Source organism: Miniopterus natalensis, chromosome 3 (assembly GCF_054644295.1).
Source record: "Miniopterus natalensis isolate mMinNat1 chromosome 3, mMinNat1.hap1, whole genome shotgun sequence".
NCBI classification, from domain to species: Eukaryota; Metazoa; Chordata; class Mammalia; order Chiroptera; family Miniopteridae; genus Miniopterus; species Miniopterus natalensis.
The window spans coordinates 91,186,362-91,209,250 of NC_142083.1; the positions used below are offsets into that span (position 1 = coordinate 91,186,362).

Genomic DNA, 22,889 nt, shown 5'->3' on the forward strand with positions numbered 1-22,889 from the left:
ATGGCGCCCGAGGAGAGCGCCGAGACCTCCCGCCTGCTGCAGAGTTTCGAGCGCCGCTTCCTGGCCGCGCGCGCGCTGCGCTCCTTCCCCTGGCAGGTGGGCGGCGGGGCGCGCGGAGGGCGAGCTGTGGGTGCAAAGGGCTGGTTGAGGGGGGCGCGCTGAGGGCTCCCGTCCCTGCCCTCCCCGCCGCGTGACGGCCTCGGCTTCCGCGGCGTCGGGGCCGCACCTCCCGTCCTCGACCCGGGGCTGCGCCCAGGGCCTCCCCGGCTGGCGGCGGGGAGCCGGAGGGGTACCTGCGCGCCCCGGGAAGCCTCCCTGCACCCAGCCATCGGCTCCCTCCTCCCTGGGCCCTTCCCGCCCTCGGCTACCTTTGCAGACTCGGGTCCCACGAACGGAAGGAATGCAGGGTTTCCTCCCAACTCTTTCACTCGGGCTTTTAGGGTCATGGACAGTTCCCCATAATTTTCATGACTTTACTTTTATTTAGTCAGTTACCATCCTGGCCACTGAGTAACAGCTGTTGTTGCCCATTGAAACAGTCAACGACTTTAGGACAGCTGGAGATCACGTTTCAGTGACCAGGTCAGAGACAACCCCCCTCATCCACATACAGACACACGCACACCCCTGGGCGTTCTCATCTGTGTCATCAGCATTGGACAAAATCGTCTCAGAGGCAGCTCCAGGCTCTTAAGCCTCTGATGGAAGAGACAGGGAGGAACAAAACTGGCCAGAAAATAGATAGAGGTCTCACTTCCCCTGCCCTGGGGACCTGCCATTGTTCAACAGGCCAGTGGTGTGGCTGCAGCTTTCTTCTGTCAAGGGGTGGGTGAGGGGGCCCTTCTAATGGCACTGCCTCCTTTATAATTCATGTGCGGTGAGCTCACTGGGGTGACTCAGTTTGTATTCTTCCCCGGTCTTCCCCATCTTAAGCGGTGGTGATTAGTCACTTGTATTTTAATTGACATAAACCATTTAGCATTCTGGAGCTCATTTCCAGTCAAAAAGGAATATGTACATTTTTAACCCAAAACTTAAGCCTTAATAACACCATCTATGGGACCCAAATCCGTATCAACTAGAATTGTTCACATGAAATGAGAGCATACGCTATACCAGGACCATACTAAATGCACACTTAGCCTGGCCCACAACACCCATGTGGTGGGTACTATTAATGTCATTGTGTCTGACCACAAAGGTTGTTTGACTAGAAAAGAAGTAGAGTGCAGCAGTGGAGAGCTGCGAGCTGGGAGACAGCCTGGCTGCTTGGAATCCTGGCCCAATCTCATACAAGCTGTGTGACCTTGGGCAAGTGACTGCACACCTCTGGGCCTTAGTTTTCTTATGAGTAGAACAGGAAATATAATAATGTTTACCTCATAGGGCTGTTTTCATGTGTACATGAGAATAAAGCACCTGAGGCAGTGCCTGGCTCATGGTAAATGGATATGTTAGCCAGTATTTTTATTCCATCACCAAATGTTTACCAAATGCCTTCCACAAGCCAGGCACCAGGATCAGCAGCATACAGATGAGGCCCTGCTCAGATAGGAGAGCCAGAGAATAAACGCATAAGTGAATAAGCAAGAAAACACCAAGGTATGACTGGCTATAAAGCCAATAAAAAGAAAAAGTATCATCAAAGTAAGGGAATCAGGGAAGGCCTCCAAAGGGGACGTTTGAGCCAGAACCTGAACAGTGAAGCAGTGGACTGTGGGAGGTCTTGGAGAGCAGGGAATGCAAAGGTTCTGCCAGTGAGAGCAAGCTGTTGCAAGGAGGCCAGTGTGGCTGGAGTGGCATGAGCAGAGGTGGGATGGGGTGGTAGCAGATGAGGTAAGAGAGAGGGGCCAGAGCCAGGTCTTGTAGGGCTTTTAGGGTGTGATAAGTTGCCCTGGAGAAATGAAGTGATTTTCCCGGTGTCACATACCAGCCAGGCAGTCTGCCTGATTCTGGAGCCTGAGCCCCCTACCAGGCTGGAGTCCCCTGCAGGAGAGGATAGCATATAGCTAGGCCTGGCAGCTGCATATTAACTCAGATGTCAAGTCAAAGGCAAGCCCATCAGGGGCTGATGTCGTGGCTGACCAGTACAGCCACCAAGCTGGTCTGTGACCCAGGTGAGGCTTAGCAGCCTGGGCTAATGCAAACCAAGAGTGTATCTCCTGTATTCTTTCTCCAACTCATCCAGTGTAACCTGGGAATTGTCAAGGTCAGGCTTTCAGCTGGCTGTGGCTTCCAATTGGCCCAGGTCCCTAGGGAGAGATCACTGAGCACTTTGCCAACATGTCCTATTGCATGTTTAATATTCCTGTGAAAATGTCTTGAGATTTCTCCCCCCCAATTCTGTCTTCAAATAGAGCCTAGAAGAGAAATTAAGGGATTCCAGTTCTGAGCTGCTGCTGGACATTTTACAGAAGGTAAGAATCACAGAATCACTGGAACACGTCACCAGCCTCCCGACTTGCCCATGAGGACATGACAGAAGTGCAGTAGGCGTGTTTATCTCCTTTAAAAAAGAAGAACACTGCATTTGGTGGTAGCACCTCAGAGATCTCTGGCTCTTTTGTTATCTTAGATGAAGATACCAGAATATACAAAAATCTATGTGAGAGGAGGAAATCTGGGGGATGTTTTTTAAACTGTCCACAGAGAAAACAAGTGACAGCTATGGGAACTAGCATTTGCTAGCTATTCAGAGACTTTCTTCTTTACATTTAAGGAAAAAATAAAGATGTAAGTTTTGCCCACCTGAGTCCATTCTCTAGATGTCGGTGGTCACCTGCTTTTTGGAGGTGACTTTTAGATTCTAAGGTGCATGTGGGTGAGGGTATATATGGAACCACCACTCTGCCTGGCCTGGCGCCAGCCTGCCCCTGGCCATGTGGATCAAGTGCAGAACACACTGCATCCTAGCTCTCAACCCTCTGAAGGGTCATGAACCCTTCTTAAAACCCAAAGCTGTGAACTCTCCCCCTAGGAAAAAAAAAGCACTAGAACACATTTTGCATACAGATTCAGGGGCATCACAGGTCTTCCTTCCACCACTAAACCAATCCAAGGGTCCCAGATTAACTCCTTTGTGGCCCTGGCCAGTATGGCTCAGTTGGTTGGAGCATCATCTCATATACCAAAAGGTTTCGGGTTCGATTCCCAGTTAGAGCACACATGAAAGGCAATCAATCAGTGTTCTCTCTCACATTGATGTTTCTCCCTCTCCCTCTCCCTCCCTTCCTTCAGGTAAGGATTTTTTAAAAAAAGAATTTCCTGTGTGGAGGGTAAACCAGGAGAGTATCCATCTGACCACCAAGTGAAGATGGAACTGTAGCTAGGGAGGACTTCCAGGGCAATCTAGTATTCAGAACTGTGAGCTCAGAGTAGTCCAAGGTCATTGTTCATGGTCTTGTAGCCTACTGTGATTCTCACCCCACCTAATACCAGCCAACTAGAAACCCCCTGAGCAGTGTGTGGGTATTTTGTTGCCCTTGGGTAAAATCATGTCCCTCCAGCCAACAGGCCCCCTGTAACCTGGTCCATATTCTCATTGCTCCTGTCACCCTGCCCTCCCCAAAATGCCAGGCTGTGACTGCCTTGGAGCCTGCATAAACTATTCTCTCTGCCTGGATCTCACTCCCCTGCTCTTTGATTCTCTAGGTTTCCACTGAACTGTCACTCCTGAGAGCCCCCTTTCCCCTCCCCCATGTCCCAGGCAGATCCCCCACTTTCCCCAGTCCTGGCCATCATAGCACTCATCACAGTCTGGCTCTTGCTCATTTCCTTGGCCCGGGATATGAGCTCCAGGAGGGCAGATGCCAAATATGCCTTATTCCCACCATTTGGGCTCTTGCCTCTTCCATGGAGCCAGACAATCCCACACTTGTCCTTACTACAAACTCTAATTCATGCTGGCTGCCCTGGGAGTGGGTATCTTAGTCCGGTCCAGCCGCTATAACAGTATACCATAGACTGGGTGGCTCATAAACAACAGGAATTTGTTTCTCACAGTTTGGGGACTGGGAAGGCCAAGATTAAGGTGCCAGCAGTGTCTAGTGAGGGTCTGCTACCTGGTTCATAGAGGGCCATCTTCTCATTGTGTCCTCACATGATGGAAGGCACAAGGGAGCTCTATGGGGTCTCTCTCTTCCCACACTAATCCCATTCATGAGGGCGCCACCTTCATGACCTAATAACCTCCCCATGGCCCCACCTCATAAAACCATTGCATTGGGTGTTAGATTTAACTTGTGAATTTGGGGAAACAGACATTCCGTCGATAGCAGGTGTTAGCTTGGGTCCGTCTGCCTCATGTTCCTGCCCAGAATGGGCATTAGAAACACTGCCACAGTCTGTGCCTCTGCAGTAGGGAATTTTTTGGGAGGAAAGGGCTTATTCTGAAGACTTTCAGTTGTGTGAGGATCACCTGGAGTCGGCACCCCTGTGTCTGTACATGTCTTTGCTGAAGGATCTGCTAACTGGGGTTTGCCCTGTATTCATTTAAAGCTCATGGGAGACTTAAGGCCAGGTCTCTCCAGCAACTCACACGTGTCCTCTGTCACAGACTGTGAAACATCCTCTATGCATGAAGCATCCACCGTCTGCGAAGTATGCCCGGTGCTTTCTCTCGGAGCTCATCAGAAAGGTCAGTAGTGGGCACTGTCTGTATGGTAGCCAGAGAGTGTCTGGGACTTTGCCTGTTAAATCTCAGGTCCATCCCATGCCCTTTGGAGCTCTGTAAACCCCTGTATGTCAGGTGCTCCCTAGGCAACTGTCTCCCAGCTGGGTTCGACCGATGAAAGGCCATGGAGGGCAGGAGGAAGGGAAAAGCCAAGGTATTTCTCCCTCTCTGCTTTGAGAGGGGTCTCTGGCAGCAGCTGCATCTCCTCTGTGGTTCCTGTGCGAGTTCTCTTTTCTACCAGGCAGCCCTGAGCACCGAATCCCCACTTTCTCCCTCTGTTCTGCCACCTGAGAGATTTTGGCAGTTTCTGCTGTTATCAACCTCTGGATTGCTGCACTGTCCTCATTGGAGGTTTTAGGTCTTGCAGTGCCTTTATAACTAGTTCCCCTTATACCTTCCCCTCAGCGAACTACCTGGAATGGCACTTTTCCTGACTGATACAGGATGGATTTTAAGGGTGAGCCCAAATTTGCTGAGTTTCACATTAAACTGGACTTCAGAAAAGCGAAATCCTCAGTGGTCAGTGGCAGACCCAACATGTTTGGCCTCTGAGTACAAGGGCCATGCCTCACCCAGGCTTAGCACATGGAATGATCCCAGCTTCTCCATTACCTCTATCCCCAGTCCTCACCAGCGTGGTGCATCTAGCAGTCACCAGCAGGTCTCCCCTATACCACTAGGAGAAGCATGGCCACCTGATGCCACCCCACACCACCACCATGGGGTGCAGGACAGGGTTCCCCACTGATGGAGCCACACCCTGAAGTATAGAGGCCCATCCTATGGCTTTTGCCTGGGCCCATGTAAAAGCACCATTTGTTTTCTCTATGCAGGACATCATGGTCAAAGGGCAGAGCTCTCTGTCCCTGTCACACAGCAGCTCTCATGCCATTCCATTTCTGCTGCCCTAGACTACACCTTAGTCTCACCCTCACCCTCTCTACACCTCTTTGAGATACCCCAGGTCCCCCCACCAAGTGAATTTTTTATATGCCAGGCAGCCTATATAGTGTCAGTCCATCCCAAACTGCCCCTCCGAATTTGGTGAAAATCCTCCAGCCATTTTTAAAAGTCAGAGTAAAAGCAAATAGGCAGTACCTTTGATTCATGCGGGTAAATATTTAGTGCTCTTGCTGAAGCTCTCACTCCACCCACTCCAGCACGAAGCTGTCCATGAAGAGCCTTTGGACGAGCTGTACGAGACGTTGGCAGAGATCCTGACAGCCGAGGAGCCCCCTCAGTGCCACCGGAGCTATCTGTTGGTAGGAGCCTTGTGCCTTCCAATCCCCACACAGGCCAGACACCCGCCTCTGCACACGGAGTTAAAACTCTAGTCAGCTTCCCATGGGTTCAGAACCTGACTTATCAGCTCTGTGGTCTTAGATAAAGTCAGTTAACCTCCCTGAGCCTTAGTTTCTTCATCTGAAAATCAAGCACTTTGACAAATAATAGTACCTATCTTTTAGGGTGGCTGGGAGTTAAATTAGGTAATGCACGGTATTTACACAGTAGGGACCTGGTGCTGAGTCCCTAATAAATACCTGATGGGTGGATGTTATAGGACAGCAGTCATTTCTTACTCCCCTGCCACCACCATCACCAGCCTAGACCAATGCTGCAGCCTTCCAACTGGTCTGCCAGCTTCTTGCCCCACAAAATTCCATTCTGCGTACAACAGCCAAAGGGATCTTGAATGTTTTTGTCTGTTTTTTACCTTTTACTATAAAATAAAATATAGATACAGAAAACCACACAAAAGAAGTATACAGCTTATTGAATCGTTGCAAGGCAGCCACCATGGTAACCACCACTCTAGTCAAGGGACAGAACTTCGGCAGCCAGCCCACAAGACCCCCATTTGACCTGTCCCTCTTCCAGCCCCGGGTCCCTGCAAAAGTAACCACCATCTCCCTTTCAGACTAATCACTCTGAGGTTTTATCACTGCCCTGTCCACCTCTGGACACTACCATTTTGTCTTGCCCATTAACTAGGTGTGGCTTGAATCTCCCTTCAGGCGCAGGTACCCTACCTCCATCCCAGCTCTTTCTCTTCCTGGCAGTGCCTCCTTTGAACAGCCCTCATTGTTTGGCCTAGACAGCTTTCCGCAGGCTAGCTTTTGGTTGCACACACATGGTGCTTTTCCATTTGTTCCTGCATCTTCTAGTTCCCAAAGATTGGTGTCTGGAGTCAGAGGCCCACTCAGATTTAGGTCTGTTTGGTTGCTTTGGCAGGAACACAATATGGGGTTACAGGAGGCACAACAAACCTGTTTTTCATGCCCTTAATGACAGTTGTTACGGACGCCCAAAGCTTATAGCCATTCACTGGAGGATCCAAAAGGGTGATTTCCTGATTCCATCATTTTGTTTTCATTCATTAACCAGAGAAATTTTATAAGGAGGTACCTCCCTTCATCCACTATTTAGTTACTCACAGGTACAGCTTGTAGAGAAAAGGCAGAATACAAACTTGATCTTTCCTTTTCAAAACAGTGAATTTGTTTCCTATCATCCCAGAAGGGGTTCAATCCATGCAAATCGTGTCTTTATTGAAAAAATAAAGAACCCTTTTGACATTACCTTAAATAGTTTTCTTGCTTTCCTTTTTGTCAAGCATCTTGTATATTCCTTGTCCAGACCAAGAATCAGCCATGTCATCAACAAGCCCTGGTTTCTTTTAGCGGGAAATGATATTTAAAGACCACAATCTGGGCATTAGGGTGCTCGTTGCTGCAGTGTAGGCCTTTCCAGTGAGCAGAACTGGATGTGAGTGGTGATATGTGTATCCATACTTTTTAACATAGGATACCATGAGTCCATGTTGATAGTCCTGATTCAAAATCAGAACTGCAGGGTTTCTTTTTTTTTTTATTGAATTTTTTGGGGTGACATTGGTTCACAAAATCATACAGGTTTCAAGTGTACGGTTCAACAAAACATCTCCCTGACTGAGTAGCTCAGTTGGTTAAAGGATTGTTCGTTACACCAAGGTTGCAGGTTTGATCCCCAGTCAGGGCATATACAAGAATCAACCAATGAATGTATAAATAAATGGAACAAATTGATGTTTCTCTCTCTCTCCCTCTCCCCCTCCCTCTCCCTCCCTCTTCCCCTTCCTCCTTCTCTCTCTCCCTGCCTCTATCTCAAATCAATATATAAATTTTTTTTAATATATCTTTATTGATTTCAGAGAGAGGAAAGGAGAGGGAGAGAGAGAAAGAGAGAAACATCAATGATGAGAGAGTCATTGATTGGCTGCCTCCTGCATGCCCCCGACTGGGGACCAAGCCCGCAACCCGGGCGTGTGCCCTGACCAGGAATCAAACCCCAGTCGCCTGGATCCTAGGTCGACACTCACCCTCTGAGCCACGCCCGGCCAGGCATATAAATTTTTTTTTTTTAATTTAACAGAACATTATCTGTACACTGCATTATGTGCCTATCACCCAAAGCAAAGTCTCTTTTATCCATTTTCCCCCCTTTGCCCTGCTCACCTATCCCCACCCCCCTTCCTCTGGCTATCATCACACTGTTGTCTGTGTCTGTGTGTGTGTGTGTGTGGTTTTGCTTAATCCCTTCACCTTCTTTCCTCCAGCTCCCAAGCCCCCTCCCCTCTGGCAGCTGTCAATCTCAGAACTACAGTGTGTCACTGAGCCTCTTACAGTGCATCTGTCTCCTTTCTCCTTCACTGGAATTCTGGTTTTCAAGAACACAAGGGATAATGCTGGCTATCCCCCAACTGCCTGTTTACTTTATCCCAAATACTCCTGCAGCCGTCTCAAAACGACAGTGCTAATCCCATCCACCAATTATGGCTGCTGAAAACAGTGTAAAATGTTTATACATGCTATCCCCACTCTCCCTCATTTTGTTTGTTTGTTGATGTACCATAACTACACTGTCATCATAAAGGCATTACATAGTATTACCACAAACTTAGCAGTCTAAGGCACATAAATTGTTGTATTGTCTTATAGTTCTGTAGGTCAGAAGTCTGGTGGGCTCAGCTGGTTTCTCTTCTTTGAGTCTCACAGGGCTAAAATCAAGGTGTCAGCAGGGCTGGGCTCTAAAGGGGAACCTGCTTCCAGGCTCCTGCAGGTCATTGGCACAAGTTCGTTTCCTGTGGCTGCAGGACTCAGGTTCTTTTCCTTTCTGGCTCTTGGCTGGGGGTTGTTCTCAGCTTCCAAAGGCTGCCCCCTGTTCCCTGATTCATGGCCTCTTCAGCGCCAAAGCCAATAATAGCAGGTCAAGTTCTTCTTGCAATCCAAATCTCTTTCCTCTGCATCTCTCGGTCTTCAGCCGGGGAAAAATGCTCTACTTTTAAGGGCTCAGATGATGAAATTGGTCTCATCCAGATAATCCAGGATAATTTCTCCATCTCATGTTCGATAACTTTAAGCACACCTTCAGAGTCCCTTTGCCTCGTAACGTAACACAGTCACAGGGTTCAGGGTGAGGGCAGAGACATTGTTGACCTGGCACACATCCCATAGTCTCTTCCCTTCAATCTGTGTATCTTTAGAGCTCCCCCTCACTCCACATGCTGACGTGTCGCTAGCCATTTTGGTTGTCTGAAGTTCGTTCTCTAGTAGATTCTTAAAGGGCTTCTGGGATTGACCTTCCCGGAGTTCTTACATGTTGATAACACTTTGAGCCATTTATACTTGAATTCTGACTCACATTTTCTCTCCCTGAGTCTCTTAAATGTGTTTCTCCATTTCCTTTGGCATAAAGCATTGCTGTGGAAAAGCCTGATGGTAATCTAATTTCCTCTCCCTTTTATGCTCCGTGCCCTTTCCTCTTAGAGGGCCAAACTGTCTTCTTTCTTTAGAGTTCAGTCATTTTACTAGACTGTGTGTTGGGTTCATTGTTCTGGGCCGGTGATCCCAGGTGCAGAGTGTGTGCTCCTCCAATATTATTTCAAATTGTTTTGTTTTTTCAGGAATGCTTTCTCAAATTATAATTTTTAGTATTTGTTCTTTGCTTTTGTGTTTCATTAAGAAATACCTAAACATGGGTGGCTTAAATAAAAGAAATTTTTCACCTCACAGTTCTGGAAGCTATAGCTCCATGGTCAGGGTGTTGACAGGATTGCTAGGGAAGGCTGGGTCCGGACCTTGCTCCTCGGCTTGCAGTTGGCCATCCTCTCTGTGACTCTTCACAGCATTGTCCCTCGTGGTGTTTCAATGTCCTGATTTTCTCTTCTTATAAGAACGTGGTCAGACTGGAGTAGGGCCCACCCCAATGACCTTATTTTATCTGGATTCCCCCTGTAAAAGCCCCATCTCCAAATACGGTCACATTCGGAGGCGCTGGGGGTTAGGACTTCAGCATATGATTGGGGGAGTACAGTTCCTCCTATAGCAATCTCTTTCTTAATTCATTTTCTATTTTTTAAAATCACTTTATTTCACCTCCTCTTTTGACTTTATTCGGTTTTTGTTTTGCTTTCATTCTCATGTTCCTTCGAGTAGTCTTTATTTCTGAAATTTCTGTTACTGCCATCAGGACTCATCCCGGGTCCCTCACACTCCCTATGACTTGGTTAGTCAAGTTCCCTCCTAGGTGTTCTCACTGTTCTTGGCTGACCCCTGCATTCCCAGTGAATGCTTGTGGCTCTGGGCTCTCCTGCCCTCAGGTCAGCCACATGCCCCCTTGCTTCCCTCATCTGTCTCCACAGACACGTTGAGCATGAAAATTGTGTCTGTCTGTGCTTTTCCCTCACCTGTTGATATTTTCAGGCTCACAGAGATACTTTGTTGTAAACGTCCCTATCTTGCTGCTCTGTCTGTTCTTATGTGGGGATTCAGGAAGAGTCAAAACTATGCTGCAGCCATCTTCCACAGATTCCCCTGATTTGAGGTAAATCAGATCATGTCACTCACCTCAGAACCCACCAGTGGCTTCCCTTTGCACTGTGACTCAATTCTAACTGCTTATGTGGCCTACAAGGCCCCACATGCCCTGCCCCAGCCTTTCTCTCTTGTCTAGTTCCTTCTGCTCTGCCTGTGCTCTAGCCCCCTGGTCTTGTTTCTCTTCCTTGAACTCACTAACTGCAGTACTGCCTCAGGGCCTTTGCACTTGCTCTGTCTAGAATACTTTTCCCCCAGAACCTCACATGCCTCACTTCTCCTTTTCACCCAGCTCTCAGGTCATATGTGACCTCCTCAAAAAGGCTATTCCTGACCAATCTATCTAAAATAGACCTTCCCTTCCCCACCCCCAGTCTTTTTTTTTTTTTTTAAATATGTCTTTATTGATTTCAGAGAGAGGAAGGGAGAGGGAGAGAGATAGATAGATAGAAACATCGATGATGAGAGTCATTGATCAGCTGCCTCCTATATGCCTATCCCGTACTGGAAACTGAGCCGACAACCTGGGCATATGGCCTGACTGTACCTTGATCTCCTGGATCATAGGTTGATGCTCAATCGTTGAGCCACGCAGGCCGGGCTCCCTGCCCCAAGTCTTAATAGAAGATTGCATATTAAGGTGCCATTCTCAGCAGCCCTGGGTTGGAGAACACATTTCATTCAGGACTGGATGTTCCATGAAGCACATGCCAGCAAGCCAAGAGTGGGGTCCCCTACCTGCTTTGGGAATGGGAATGACAGGAAACTCCAAAGGCCAGAGAATTCCCGGCCCCAAATGTGAAGTTGAACTCAGGAAGCCCCACACACTGAGACTGTTCACATATAGCTCACAATACCAGAGAATTATGACTTTTTTGGTTAATAACTCTAGATTCACAGAAAGCTACAAAAGTAGCACAGAGATGTCCCATGTGCCCTTTTCCCAGTTTCCCCCAGCAGAAACATCTGACACTCACGCAGCATCACAGCCAGGACATTGACAGTGGCGCAGTGCGTGTGTAATTCTACATCATTCACCACATGTGGGGATCTGCGCAGACACCACCACAGTCCAGATACAGAACTGTCCTGTCACCACAAAGACCTCCCTTGGGCCGCCCCTTTATAGTCACACCCATGCCCTGTCCCCATCCTTGCCCCAGGCATCCCTACCACTGATCTGTTTCTCCATCTCCACAATTCTATAGTTTTGAGAATGTTAGATAAATGGACTCACGCAGTATGTGGCCTTCTGAGATTGGCTTTTTTCATTCAACATAACGCCCTTGAAGTTCATCCAGGTTGGTGTATGTGTCAACAGTTTGTTCTTTTTTATTGGTGTGTAGCATTCCATGGCGTGGACATACCAGTTTATATAGCTATCCACCTGTTGTGATTTTTTTTTTCCCCTTCATTGCCAGCTCCTTGTTTTCTGTTAGCTGGACTATTCTCTCTACCTGTCTCCATCCAGCCTTCCGGGGACTCGGTCACACTCTCTGAGAGCACAGCCATCATTTCCCATGGCACCACCGGCTTGGTCACGTGGAATGCTGCACTCTACCTTGCAGAATGGGCCATAGAGAACCCAGCGGCTTTCACTCACAGGTGACCTTAGGGCACAGGGCAGGGCACTAAGGCGGGCTTGCCCCAGCACAGTTGCAGAACGTGTCCCCTTCTCCTGCTCAGGACTGTCTTAGAGCTCGGCAGTGGAGCTGGCCTCACAGGCCTGGCCATTTGCAAGATGTGCCGTCCTAGAGCATATGTCTTCAGCGACTGCCACAGCCATGTCCTCGAGCAACTCCGAGGGAACATCCTTCTCAATGGCTTCTTGTTGGAGCCAGATGCCATCACCCCTGCGCAGCACCCAGGACACAACACCCACAACTCAGAGAACCCCAGGGTGATGGTGGCACAACTGGACTGGGACATTGTGACTGCCCCTCAGCTCACTGCCTTCCAGCCAGATGTCATCATTGCAGCAGGTACTGTTCAGCCCTGGCCACTGGAGCCATGGCTTCCCTGTGGTGCCACCCAGCTCTCAATTCAGGGAAGGGGACTGTGGACACTGCAGGGGCAAAAGGGTACACAGGCAACTTCTGGAAGGGTCACTGAGCCTCCAGGGTGACATCAAAGCACAAGGTATGCCTCTTGGGTGCCCTAAAGCCACAGTCCTTCTTTTTGAGAAGGTGGCCACATGCACCCCCGTTGTAATGGTTCCATCAGATAAATGAACCTGACTCTTCCCTATAAGGCCTGGGATGAACAGAACAGGCCCCAGGGCCTCATGCCAGCCTGACCTATTAGCCCAGCCACAGCCAAGTAGACAGACTTTTATGTCCCTCTGCAGCAGCCTGAGGGAGGCCACTCAGTTGCCATCTAGAACTTAAATAGCTAGAGCAGCCCCATCTTCAGGTGGAGTGGGTGCGAAGTGGCCATGGCAGCCTTGCCCTTTCAGGGCCACAGAGAACATCACAATTTTCCCAGGACCGTGTCTGATTCCTCAGTGTATCATGGCATTCATGGGCGTAGGGTCCAACTGTGGTGGGGTCTGACTCAGGGAAGACACTCTGAGCGCCCCCACCTCTGTCAGCACTGGTTTCCCTCTGCTCCGTGTCATTGCCACATGTCTGCGTGGCTCTGAGGAGAAAAGCTGCATGTTTCTGCCCCAGGTGCACACCTGTGTCCTGCAGAGATGAGTCCCCACGGAGGGGCCACCCACTTCTAGGGCAAGGTCCTTGAGAGAAGGGGCATTTGGCTTGGCCACCTACAGGCCCCTCATCTTCTGCCAAGCTCACCCCATCCCCTATCAGTTGGCAGTGCCGTCTGTGCGTCTGATCCTGGGCCACAGCCCTCAGACCCATAGGCACACTGGCCAGAACGCAGAGCCTGAGCAGCATGCCCCAAGGTGGCACCCATGCCTGCAAGCCCGGCTGTCAGGCAGGAGCGAGCTGATCCCCCCACACCACAAAGAGCAAAGTAGCAGGCCCCTGGAATCAAGCAGTCTGAAGCAGAGTCGGGACTTGCTTTATTAAGCGCCTTCTAAATAGGCCAAAAGCAAAGAATTGATTTTTTTTTAAAGGAATAGCAGTGAGTCTTGGATATTTTTCAATTGTTGCCTTGTCTTTCAGCATCTTTTATTCTCGCCTAAGGATTTTCTTTTTTAACATCATTTTCTTTCCATCTAATAGAATTGCTGCTTTCCTGGCCCTTGCCCCACTGCTGCAGTTGGCACAACCCACACCCTCCATTCTGGGGTCCTGACTCCCAGAGGGAGCCCCAGTCAGTAACCTGGAGTTTCTCATTGCAGACGTTCTGTACTGCCCAGAAACCATCCTCTCCCTGGTCAGGGTCCTGCAGATGCTCTCTGCCTGCCAGAAGGACCAGCAGACTCCTGATGCCTACATTGCCTTCACCATCCGCAACCCGGAGACATGCCAGCTGTTCACCACCGAGCTAGGTGAGCTCCAGGACCCCAGGATGGCTGCTGTCTCTGAGAGGCCATCCAGCCTGCAGGGCCACTGTGCTGGCCCCATATGGGACTCCAGTGAGGCAGAAATCAGGAAAGTAAAAGAATGCCCCAAAGACAAGTGGAGCTGGGCTGGGGCGATGACTCCCGCCCTCAGGTCAGCAGAGGAGGCAGAGCCGGAGAGTGGGCTCTGGGGGTGGAGGCAGGTCACACCGTGATCCTGGAGGGCTGAGACCAGCAGCCCTACTTCATGTTTAGAACAGGTTTCAAGAGCCTTTTGGCCTGTTTCATTGTCTGTAAAGTGGAAGGGATGGCAGATGCCAGTGGGTGTCAGGGTAGACAAGGTTCTAGCCACAGGCAGTCAGGCACAGCTCTAGAGGTGGATCCCACTACCTGCCCTGGTGGAGCTGGACTGTCACTGCCTCCGGGTCATCTGTACAGCAGAAACATCCACCTGAGAGGTGGAACAGGGCCTGGCTCACGGGAGCACCCAGGAAGACAGCAGCTGCTGTTACTGGATTAAGCACCCAGTAAATGGAAGAACAAGGGATGACTTTAGAGAAGGGGTGGAGTCTGCCATTTACAGCCCTGAATTGGCATTGCTGTGGGCCAAGCACTGTCCTCAGACCTGACATGTGCCAGCCCCTCTAGCAGCTGGGATGTGCTGTCATCCTTCATGTCACCCATGGGAACACTGGGGTGTAGGGAAGCTAAGTAACCACCTGAGCTCCAAGGATTGGAGCCAGGCAGCTCGTTCTTGCTCTCTACCACTAACCCTCCACCCCACAACCACTGCCCTGCCATGCCCACCACATGCCAGGCCCAACTAGGACCTCCATGTGCCCCAACAAGCCCCCAGCAAAGCCCCATCTGCAGTAGCCTCTGCTGACACAGAGATCACCTGAATGCCCACCCACATGTGCCCATGTCCAATTGGAGAGTACTGTGAGCCTCGAAAAGAGTGAAGTCCTCCTTCACATATTTATGGGGAAAATACTGTGTATGCGTATTTTTTATTTTTATAGTTGTTGATGTACAACATATTAGTTTCAGGTGTACCCCATGATTAGACATTTATGTAACTTATAAAGTGATCACCCCGGTAAATCTAGTACCCACCTGGCACCATACAGTTATTACAATATTATTGACTGGGTTCCCTGTGCTGTGCTTTACATCCCCATGGCTACTCTGTAACTACCAGTTTGTGCTTCTCATTCCCTTCACCTTTTCACCCATCCCCCCAACCACACTCCCATCTGGCAAGCATCAAAATCTACAATATATTTTAGTGAAGAAAGCAAAATGCCAAACAGCATAGATAGTATAAGCCAACTTTTATTTTTAAAAAAATAACCTTTGTATTAATACTCATATGGGGGAAAATCTGGAAGAATATACACTAGTTAACAGTTATTATACTTGGACGTGAGGATTATAGATGCTTCTACACTTTTATCTCTCATTTCCTTTTTAAATATGTTCACTCAGTAAAAAACTGATGATAACATGAACCTCACCAACGGCTCTTCAGACATCTGTGCTCATGAAGAGGATGGGAGCCCCTTCAGGTTCATGTCCAGCCTCTGTGAGGCGGCACTGGGCTGAACAGTCAGGCAGAGTGGGTTCAGATCTTGGCTGCACCAGTGACAGGGTGGAGGACAGGTGCAGAGCTACAGGGAGCCAAGACAGGCCATGGCCTTCCAGGGATAGAAGTAGCCTGATGGGCAGAGGCGGCAAACCTGGCTGTCATGAACTTTTTAAAAACACAATTCCTGCCCGGCCGGGCGTGGCTCAGCGGTTGAGCATCGACCTAGGATCCAGGTGATCGGGGTTCGATTCCCAGTCAGGGCACATGCCCGGTTGTGGGCTTGATCAATGACTCTCTCATCATTGATGTTTCTATCTCTCTCTCTCTCCCTCTCCTTTCCTCTCTCTGAAATCAATAAAGATATATTTTTAAAAAAATATAAATAAATAAATAAAATACACAATTCCTGGTCCTGCCCTGGAGGCTGATTCCAGGTGTCTGGATGGGGCTTGAAATCTGGTTCGTACCTCATCCCCAGGCCTGTCCTACAGCCCTAAACTGATAGGGTGGTATCCTGTCCTCAAACCCCACCATCCTGAGACACATACTCTCTTTGCAGGCAAGGCTGGGATCTCATGGGAAGCCGCACCTCGTCACAACCAGAAGTTATTTCCCTATGAAGAGCACTCGGAGATGGCAATTTTGAAACTAATGCTATAGGTTTACAAATGTTTCTGAAAATTACCATGAAAATTAAACCAGCTGGGAAAGAATTTTTATATGAGAAAGCTGATAAAACTTTCATTGGACTTGAATGTTTGAAGAATGTTAAATTCTGAATCAGGGCCCGGCCAGGCGTGGCTCAGCAGTTGAGCATTGACCTACGATCCAGGAGATCGAAGTTCTATTCCCGGTCAGGGCATATGCCCAAATTACAGGCTCAATCCCCAGTAGGGGGTGTACAAGAGGCAGCCAATCAATGGCAACTCTCTCATCATTGATGTTTCTATCTCTCTCCCTCTCCCTTCCTCTCTCTGAAATCAATAAAGATATTTTTTTTTAAAAAAAATCTGAATCAGAAACCACCAACTATGTCCTAATAAAATGTAACTGTTCAATGGGGGTGCCCCTTTCTGTCAGCAGTTCTGGTTTGTAAGCAAATCACTGTAAATCAGAAAGAAAATTTTGGCTCAGAGATAAGCATTCCACTTGTGCAGGTAAAAACACATATATCAAGTATGTTTTCCCCCATCCTGGATTCACAGCCCTCATACAGCCAAGCCCATGGTGCACGTGACACACCTCTGCTTACAGTGCAATGGGCTGCAAGGCCTGTGTCAAGGCAGGAACCAAAATATCAGGGACACAGCAGATGCTGAAAGAGGCGGACACCAGGAGACAAAAACAGGGACAGAGATATTGAATAGGCCACAGGCAAACAACAGAAAAGTAATAAACAGGAAAGAAAAGACTCAAAGAAGAGAAGAAAAGAGAGAAGCGACTCACGGATGAACCAGTTTCCTAGGCCACAAATTCCTGGCCATTAAATAACTTCATTCCAAGCCCAACACCGACACTTCCTCAGCTTGCCTGGTAAGCCTGTCTCTGGATGTCCAGATGTGCCAGGCCACCACATCCCCTTACTACACAGGTCATGTCAGCATCACATGTAGCGCTGTGGGAGCTCCATCCCGAAGTTTGAGATGCAAGGTGGCTACCTCCTCTCCCAACTTCAGAAAGATGTGGGGCTCCTAGTACATTGCTGTGTAAAGAAATCTTTATCACAAATTCTTTCCCCTTAACTGTCCCAATCACCCAAACCCTTTTGCCCTTGATAAGTGTGAAGAGCAGTGAAATGGTTTTCCATAGGTTTCCACTGACAATTTGCATTGGGAACTAGTACTTCACTTGGTAGACAACCTCCATCTTATTGAAAATTCCATTTGTGGCCCTTTGTTTTGAGATTTTGCCTCCATTTCTGATGTGCATTAATGTTGACTGTGACAGCCCAAGGCACACAACACTCCACTATGAGTAGTGGCCCACAGACTGGCTGTCTGGAGGTGTTTAAATCATTCTCAAAAAAACAGGAAGTGATGGGACTTCCAACAGACTGTGTGCAGTGCACCTCCCAAGCTGGAGGCTGAGAGAGCAGCCAGCCTGGAAAAAGCACATCCCCATCACAGAGGTGCGACAATGTCCCCAGTGGTGGGAAGCCATCTATACCAACACCAATTAAATGAAAACTTTCTTGCTGCCCTCACCTCTCTGTCCTGGATTGAGGCTGTTTGGCAACTTAAAAATGACCATGGGATTTTTTTATTGACCAAAAAGGTCATGAAACTGCCAAAATTTGCCTCCTGAATAAAGTTTAAGGGGGGGGGGGGGGGAGTAACATTCCACAGGCGGCACCTGTTGCTGTCCTTGCAATTTCCACCCACTGGGAGGCGCTGCTCTACAGTTTGCCCAGGGACTGGGCAGCAGCTGGAAGAAGCTGCAGGAGGGAAGCGGACCAGGTTTCTGGTGGCAAGGACAGGAGAGCAGGGAGGGGTTCGCATCGGATGTCAGGGTCTCCCTCTTTGTGACATCCAACACCAGGGCATGCTCAGGGGGTTCAGTCTTTGGCCCAAGGGGTCATGTGTCCACAAGCAAAGGGAGAACTGTCTGTTTCCAGCTCTCGTCCCAACGAAGCTGCTTGGACTCCCGAAGGTTCTTCCTGAACCGGTTCAGTTTGCCAGCAGGATCTGGAAACTTTGAGAAAAGCATCTAGAAGAAAAATGAAGACCAAAACGTCCCTCATCACCACTTCCTGCCCCTTCCCTAGCAGCCTGGGCCCCTGCCACAGCCCAAACACCAGCTGTCAGGCCAATGACTCTGAAACCCTCCCCTGTGGCCACACTACCACCACTAGTGGCCTGGAGCCTCCAGTGGCCCTATGCCAGCCGCCCAGCTTCCACACAGTGTAGTGAACTTGTCTCAAACATCTCTGACCCCCTCCGTCACGGGAGCCCTTACACCCCAGCCATGCTCCATCCCCTGCTCTGCTCCTACCTGACAGCTCGGCCAAGCTGCAGTGCTCACCATCCACACACTGGCCTTCAGTAGCCCCCAGCCTCTGCCATGCTGTTCCTTCCACCAACAGCACCCACCCCTCAGCCTCTGACCGGCACCATCCAGCTCATGGGCTGGGAATAAGACAATGTCTGTGTTCTTTCCAGTTTTGCTAAACTAAGGGTCCACAAACTAGAGCCTATGAGCCAAAGTGGCCTTCCACCTATCTTTGTAAGTGAAGTTTTATTGGAACACAGTCACACCACAGATTTTTTTTAATGCTCACCCAAGGAGTGAGGATATTTTTTCCACTAATTTTTAGAGACAGGGAGGTGAGAAACATCAACATGAGAGAGACACATTGAGTGGTTGCCTCCCCCGCACACCCCAACCAGGGGACAGGAATCGAACTTGCAACCCAGGTACATGCCCTTGACTGGGAATTCAACCTCTGACCCTCTAGTGCGCAGGCCAATGCTCTAGCCACTAAGCCACACTGGCCAGAACACACCACAGATTTTTCTAGCTAGGCTTTCCAGAAAGTTTGCCACGCATGGTCTCAACTGTCCAAAATGATGTTATCACTTTTTGCAATAAGAAATAAGTATCCTCTGAAGACTCCCACCCATCTTGTAAGGCTGATCTAGGAAACTCCCTTCCCTCCTCCCTCTTCCCCGATTCCCAGCAGCTCCCAAAGTGACACACACAGTCGACCTCTGCACCATCATCTGCGTGGTATAAGCTCACAAACCCAGGCGGCAGGTGCCTTAATTGCTCTGGGCCCACTGAGGCCCAGCCTCTGGGACCGCTGCTCCCTCCTGCTGCTTTTCACCCAGACCCTGCAAGCCCTGGCGAGGGGGCAGACACACTACCTGCAGTTGAACTGCCAGCTCCTCTGAGTCCTCGAAGACCAGGCCGTTTTCCTCATGTTTCACAAGCTCGTGTAAGCTGCAAAGAAAATTGAGGGAGGCCTGAGCTGCCTGGAGAAGACACCAGAACCCTATAGTGCCCACCTGGACCCCCACACCACCACTCCCCACCCGCAGGCTAAGCTAGCAGTCAGGAACAGTCAGCCTGGTTCCAAAGAATCTGTTCTTAGATTTGACGTCTAAATAGAAAATAGGCCTGGGAAAATACACATAAAAACCCAAACTGATTCGGAGACAGAGGGGCAGTGAATGGGGATCTGGACCTTTTCTGCTCTATGGTCTTTTCAGTGAGAACACACTCAGTGGGTTCTGCATTTGTTTCTTAATCCCACGGTAGAGAAACAAGGTAAGAGGCAACCCCACTGGAGTAGGCTCAGCACATTAAGGATGACGCAGCGTGCAGAGCTCAGCTCACACCAGGGTCTAACATCCTGACTTCCCGGTCAGAGGCTAGCTCCTGAGCCCATGGAAAGGCACTGTTTCTACAGCCTCTCTTAAGACCATCCTCTCCAAACACCCACTTTTTCCAGGAAGAGTGGAGACAGAGAATTACACTCATTTGATGAATCTGAGTAAGAGTAAATGAGCTCAGACAAAAGGGGCAGAGAGAGAAGGAAATGAAATCATGTAAATTGTGCGGGCAATTCCAGTCACCACTTTCTCCTGTGAGCACGAGTTGAGTATAAGGAAACGTAGTTTTCATTCAACACGAGCTCTAAGTGGAAGCCACCTCCTGCAGTAGGGCTCAGCCCATCCAAGAGGACTGCTGTTCCCCAGGGCCACCTGGCTGAGCTGCACAGGTCAGGAGGTGGAGCCTTTCCGGGGGGTAGCTCTGACCACACTGGTCCCCTTAGCTACTGATCTGAGAGCCCAGCTCCTAAATCCAGGAAGGTCTGGTTTCTGCTCCTACCACCGGAAGTTCATGGCACACACGGGCAGGCAGCATCCAAACATGTCCACCACCTTCATGGGCAGGTCCAGGCCACTGGAGGACTTGTGTAGGCAGACGCCCAGGTCCGCTGACCCTGCAAGGTGAGGGGGTCGTCAGAGCGCTGGCCATGCTCCCTTTGACCATGCATGCTGCAAGGACTGTGGATCGACGCCTCTGGTGGGAAGCAGGAGGGGGAACACTCCCAAGGCCACATACATCTGGCTGGAGCTGGCCAAGCAGCCCGGCGCAGGGTAAGGGCCCAGCAGTGTCCACTCCTGGCCACTCAGCCCTATCTGAAAACTACTTGCCTATCACTAACATTTTAATTTAAACCGACTCCCTTTTCCTACTTAACCACATTTTATTTTAAAAGAACCCACAGCAATTACGCTGAATGGGTTCAGAGTTTCTGCGTGGGATGATGAGACTGTTTTGGAACAGGCAGTGATGATGACTGTGAAACACTGAATATAATTCATGCCACTTGAGTTGTATGTACACTTAAAATGGAAAAATACTTAAAATGGCAAACTTTGTTATATATATTATCATAATAATTAGAAAAAGAGCCCACAGCAGACTCAACAGAAAACCAGCTGTCACTGTGAAAATAAAGCCAAATAAGCAACTTCGCATCACTAAACGCTGGCTAGAAATGCCTGCCTACCAAAGGCTCTCTGCCACACAGCTTCCCGGCTGCTGGAAGGTGAGCCTTAAGACCTATCAGGACCCAGCCAGCTCTTCCCTCCCCAGCGTAAAGAAGACAGCAAGAGGGGAGGGGAGAGTCAACACCGCTGATCGCGTCATCTCTGCACTGCCCTCCCACACCTGGGGAACAGTGGGCCCCAAGCCAAGCCCAAGCCCAGCCCTCACGGCTGAATGGAAGGACAAATCTGAATGGAGGGTGTGGAGGCTAAGAGGACATAACCCTCTTAGAATCCCTCGGCAAACAGCTCCTGAGCCCACACTGCAGGGAGGGCTGGCACATCAGGAAACGGCCCCATTTCCTGGGGTTCAGCCAACATCTCCTCCAACAGGTTCTCTGTCCCAGGTGGCCCCTGGAGCAGGGCCCAAGGCAAGGCCCAACCCAGCCTGAGGCCTATGTGCGTATGGCCCTTGAGCTGAGAATGGCTTTTAATTTTTAAAGGGCTGCAAAAACAAAGAATATGCAACAGAGGAAGGTAAGATATTTACAATCTGGCCACATTCAGAAAGAGTCTGTCCCCCAGCCCTAAAGCATTCCCTTTTAAACCTCAGCCCTCTCCCTGCAGGCCTCCTGCCAGGTATTCTTACCTAAAAGCAGGGGGTAATCCTCAGCCTCCAACCATGGGGTACAGACCTGGATGTGCTGGAAATGCTTCTGGCCAATGAGGCGGCTGTAATACTCCTTCAGAGGCCCTTTGCCTGGCAGAGAAAATCAGAGTCACTGCACTGGGCCCACCTCTGACTCTATCCCATGGCCTCAGGCCTGAGAAGCCCCTGCAAAGGTGTGAGCAGGAGGTCCACACTCCACAGCTCCAATCAAGCCTCTATCCAGCCCCTTCCAGAAACAACTCCCCAGGGGTGTGCACCCTGATGGCTAAGGCCACGGCAACCTGCACCCAACAGGCTGTGAGCACGGCCAGAATAAACTCTGGCCAGCACCAGAGTGCAAACCAGACACAGCTTCCCACATGGACTGCCCTGTGCCTGGCCAGACACCCCAGGTGGCACAGCACGTGCAGTGGGCTCCTGTCACCCTGGGAGCCCAGGGGCCAAGAGGAGGGGAGCAGGTAAGGCGGGACAGCTGGCCCAGGACCCTTTCCTTTGACCATAGTTCTCTGCTTCTCTCCCCACTGGGCTACTTTGGAAGCAATTTTATGTCAGACAGTGACTTCTTTGTTTTTTTTTTAAAAAGTGTGCAAATCACTGCAGAAGTGAAAAGTTCAGCATCTCTGAAGTTGTGCTGAGATTCAAATCCAGACTCCATGCCCTGCCATGAGGCCCCTCAGCCTGTTTCCCTCTCTGTCAAATGGGTGTAGAAAACCCTATGTCAGAGAGCTGCCATGAAGATTAGAGAAATAAGGAGCATTATGTTCCTGACATCGGAAAGGACACCAGAAAGGCAGGTGCCTTCCCCCCTCCACTGCCCCCAAGCCAAATACAGGAACATGGAGGGTCCCAGGCAGTACCTGTTATGACACAGACCAGAGAAGGCAAGCTTTCTCCATTCAGGATCAGCTGTTCAAACTCTGTGTTTAAGAAAATAAATACATGGTAACCAGGATCATCTAGTCAGGTGAGGGAGGGGTGGGGAACAGAAGTGGGGGAGGACAGCTTCCAGACACAAGATCACTCTCCCAGAGGTGGCACTTCAGATCTAGGTCCTGGTCACTCAGTGATCCCAATGGGGACTCAGAGCTGCCACCTCCACCACCCGCCCTGCAGCCCTGGAGGCAGGAATACTGCACAAGACAC

At 49.7% G+C, this 22,889-nt stretch overlaps 2 protein-coding genes across 4 annotated transcripts in view; one reads left to right on the forward strand and one right to left on the reverse strand.

Moving 5' to 3' along the window:
* On the forward strand, positions 1 to 16,589 carry EEF2KMT (eukaryotic elongation factor 2 lysine methyltransferase). 2 transcript variants are annotated; one of them, XM_087815657.1, is made up of 8 exons: positions 1 to 96; positions 2,358 to 2,417; positions 4,556 to 4,636; positions 5,833 to 5,934; positions 11,996 to 12,129; positions 12,211 to 12,506; positions 13,832 to 13,981; positions 16,141 to 16,589. In XM_087815657.1, exons 1-8 carry the CDS (start codon positions 1 to 3, stop codon positions 16,239 to 16,241), a joined length of 1,020 nt encoding a protein of 339 aa, XP_087671783.1. In that variant the 3' UTR covers positions 16,242 to 16,589. The 2 variants fall into 2 exon arrangements, with proteins under 2 accessions (XP_087671783.1, XP_016069980.1); XM_016214494.2 differs by lacking the exon at positions 1 to 96 and adding an exon at positions 410 to 582.
* The window catches only part of ALG1 (ALG1 chitobiosyldiphosphodolichol beta-mannosyltransferase), a 12,924-nt gene continuing 5,994 nt past the window's right edge, over positions 15,960 to 22,889 (reverse strand). For both annotated transcript variants that reach the window (XM_016214492.2, XM_016214493.2), the window contains 5 exons: positions 22,604 to 22,663; positions 21,726 to 21,836; positions 20,412 to 20,526; positions 19,445 to 19,520; positions 15,960 to 18,287 (listed from right to left, as the gene is read on the reverse strand). In XM_016214492.2, the coding sequence (XP_016069978.2) occupies positions 18,156 to 18,287; positions 19,445 to 19,520; positions 20,412 to 20,526; positions 21,726 to 21,836; positions 22,604 to 22,663 (494 nt within the window). In that variant the 3' untranslated portion in view covers positions 15,960 to 18,155. The remainder of the gene's footprint in view (positions 18,288 to 19,444; positions 19,521 to 20,411; positions 20,527 to 21,725; positions 21,837 to 22,603; positions 22,664 to 22,889) is intronic.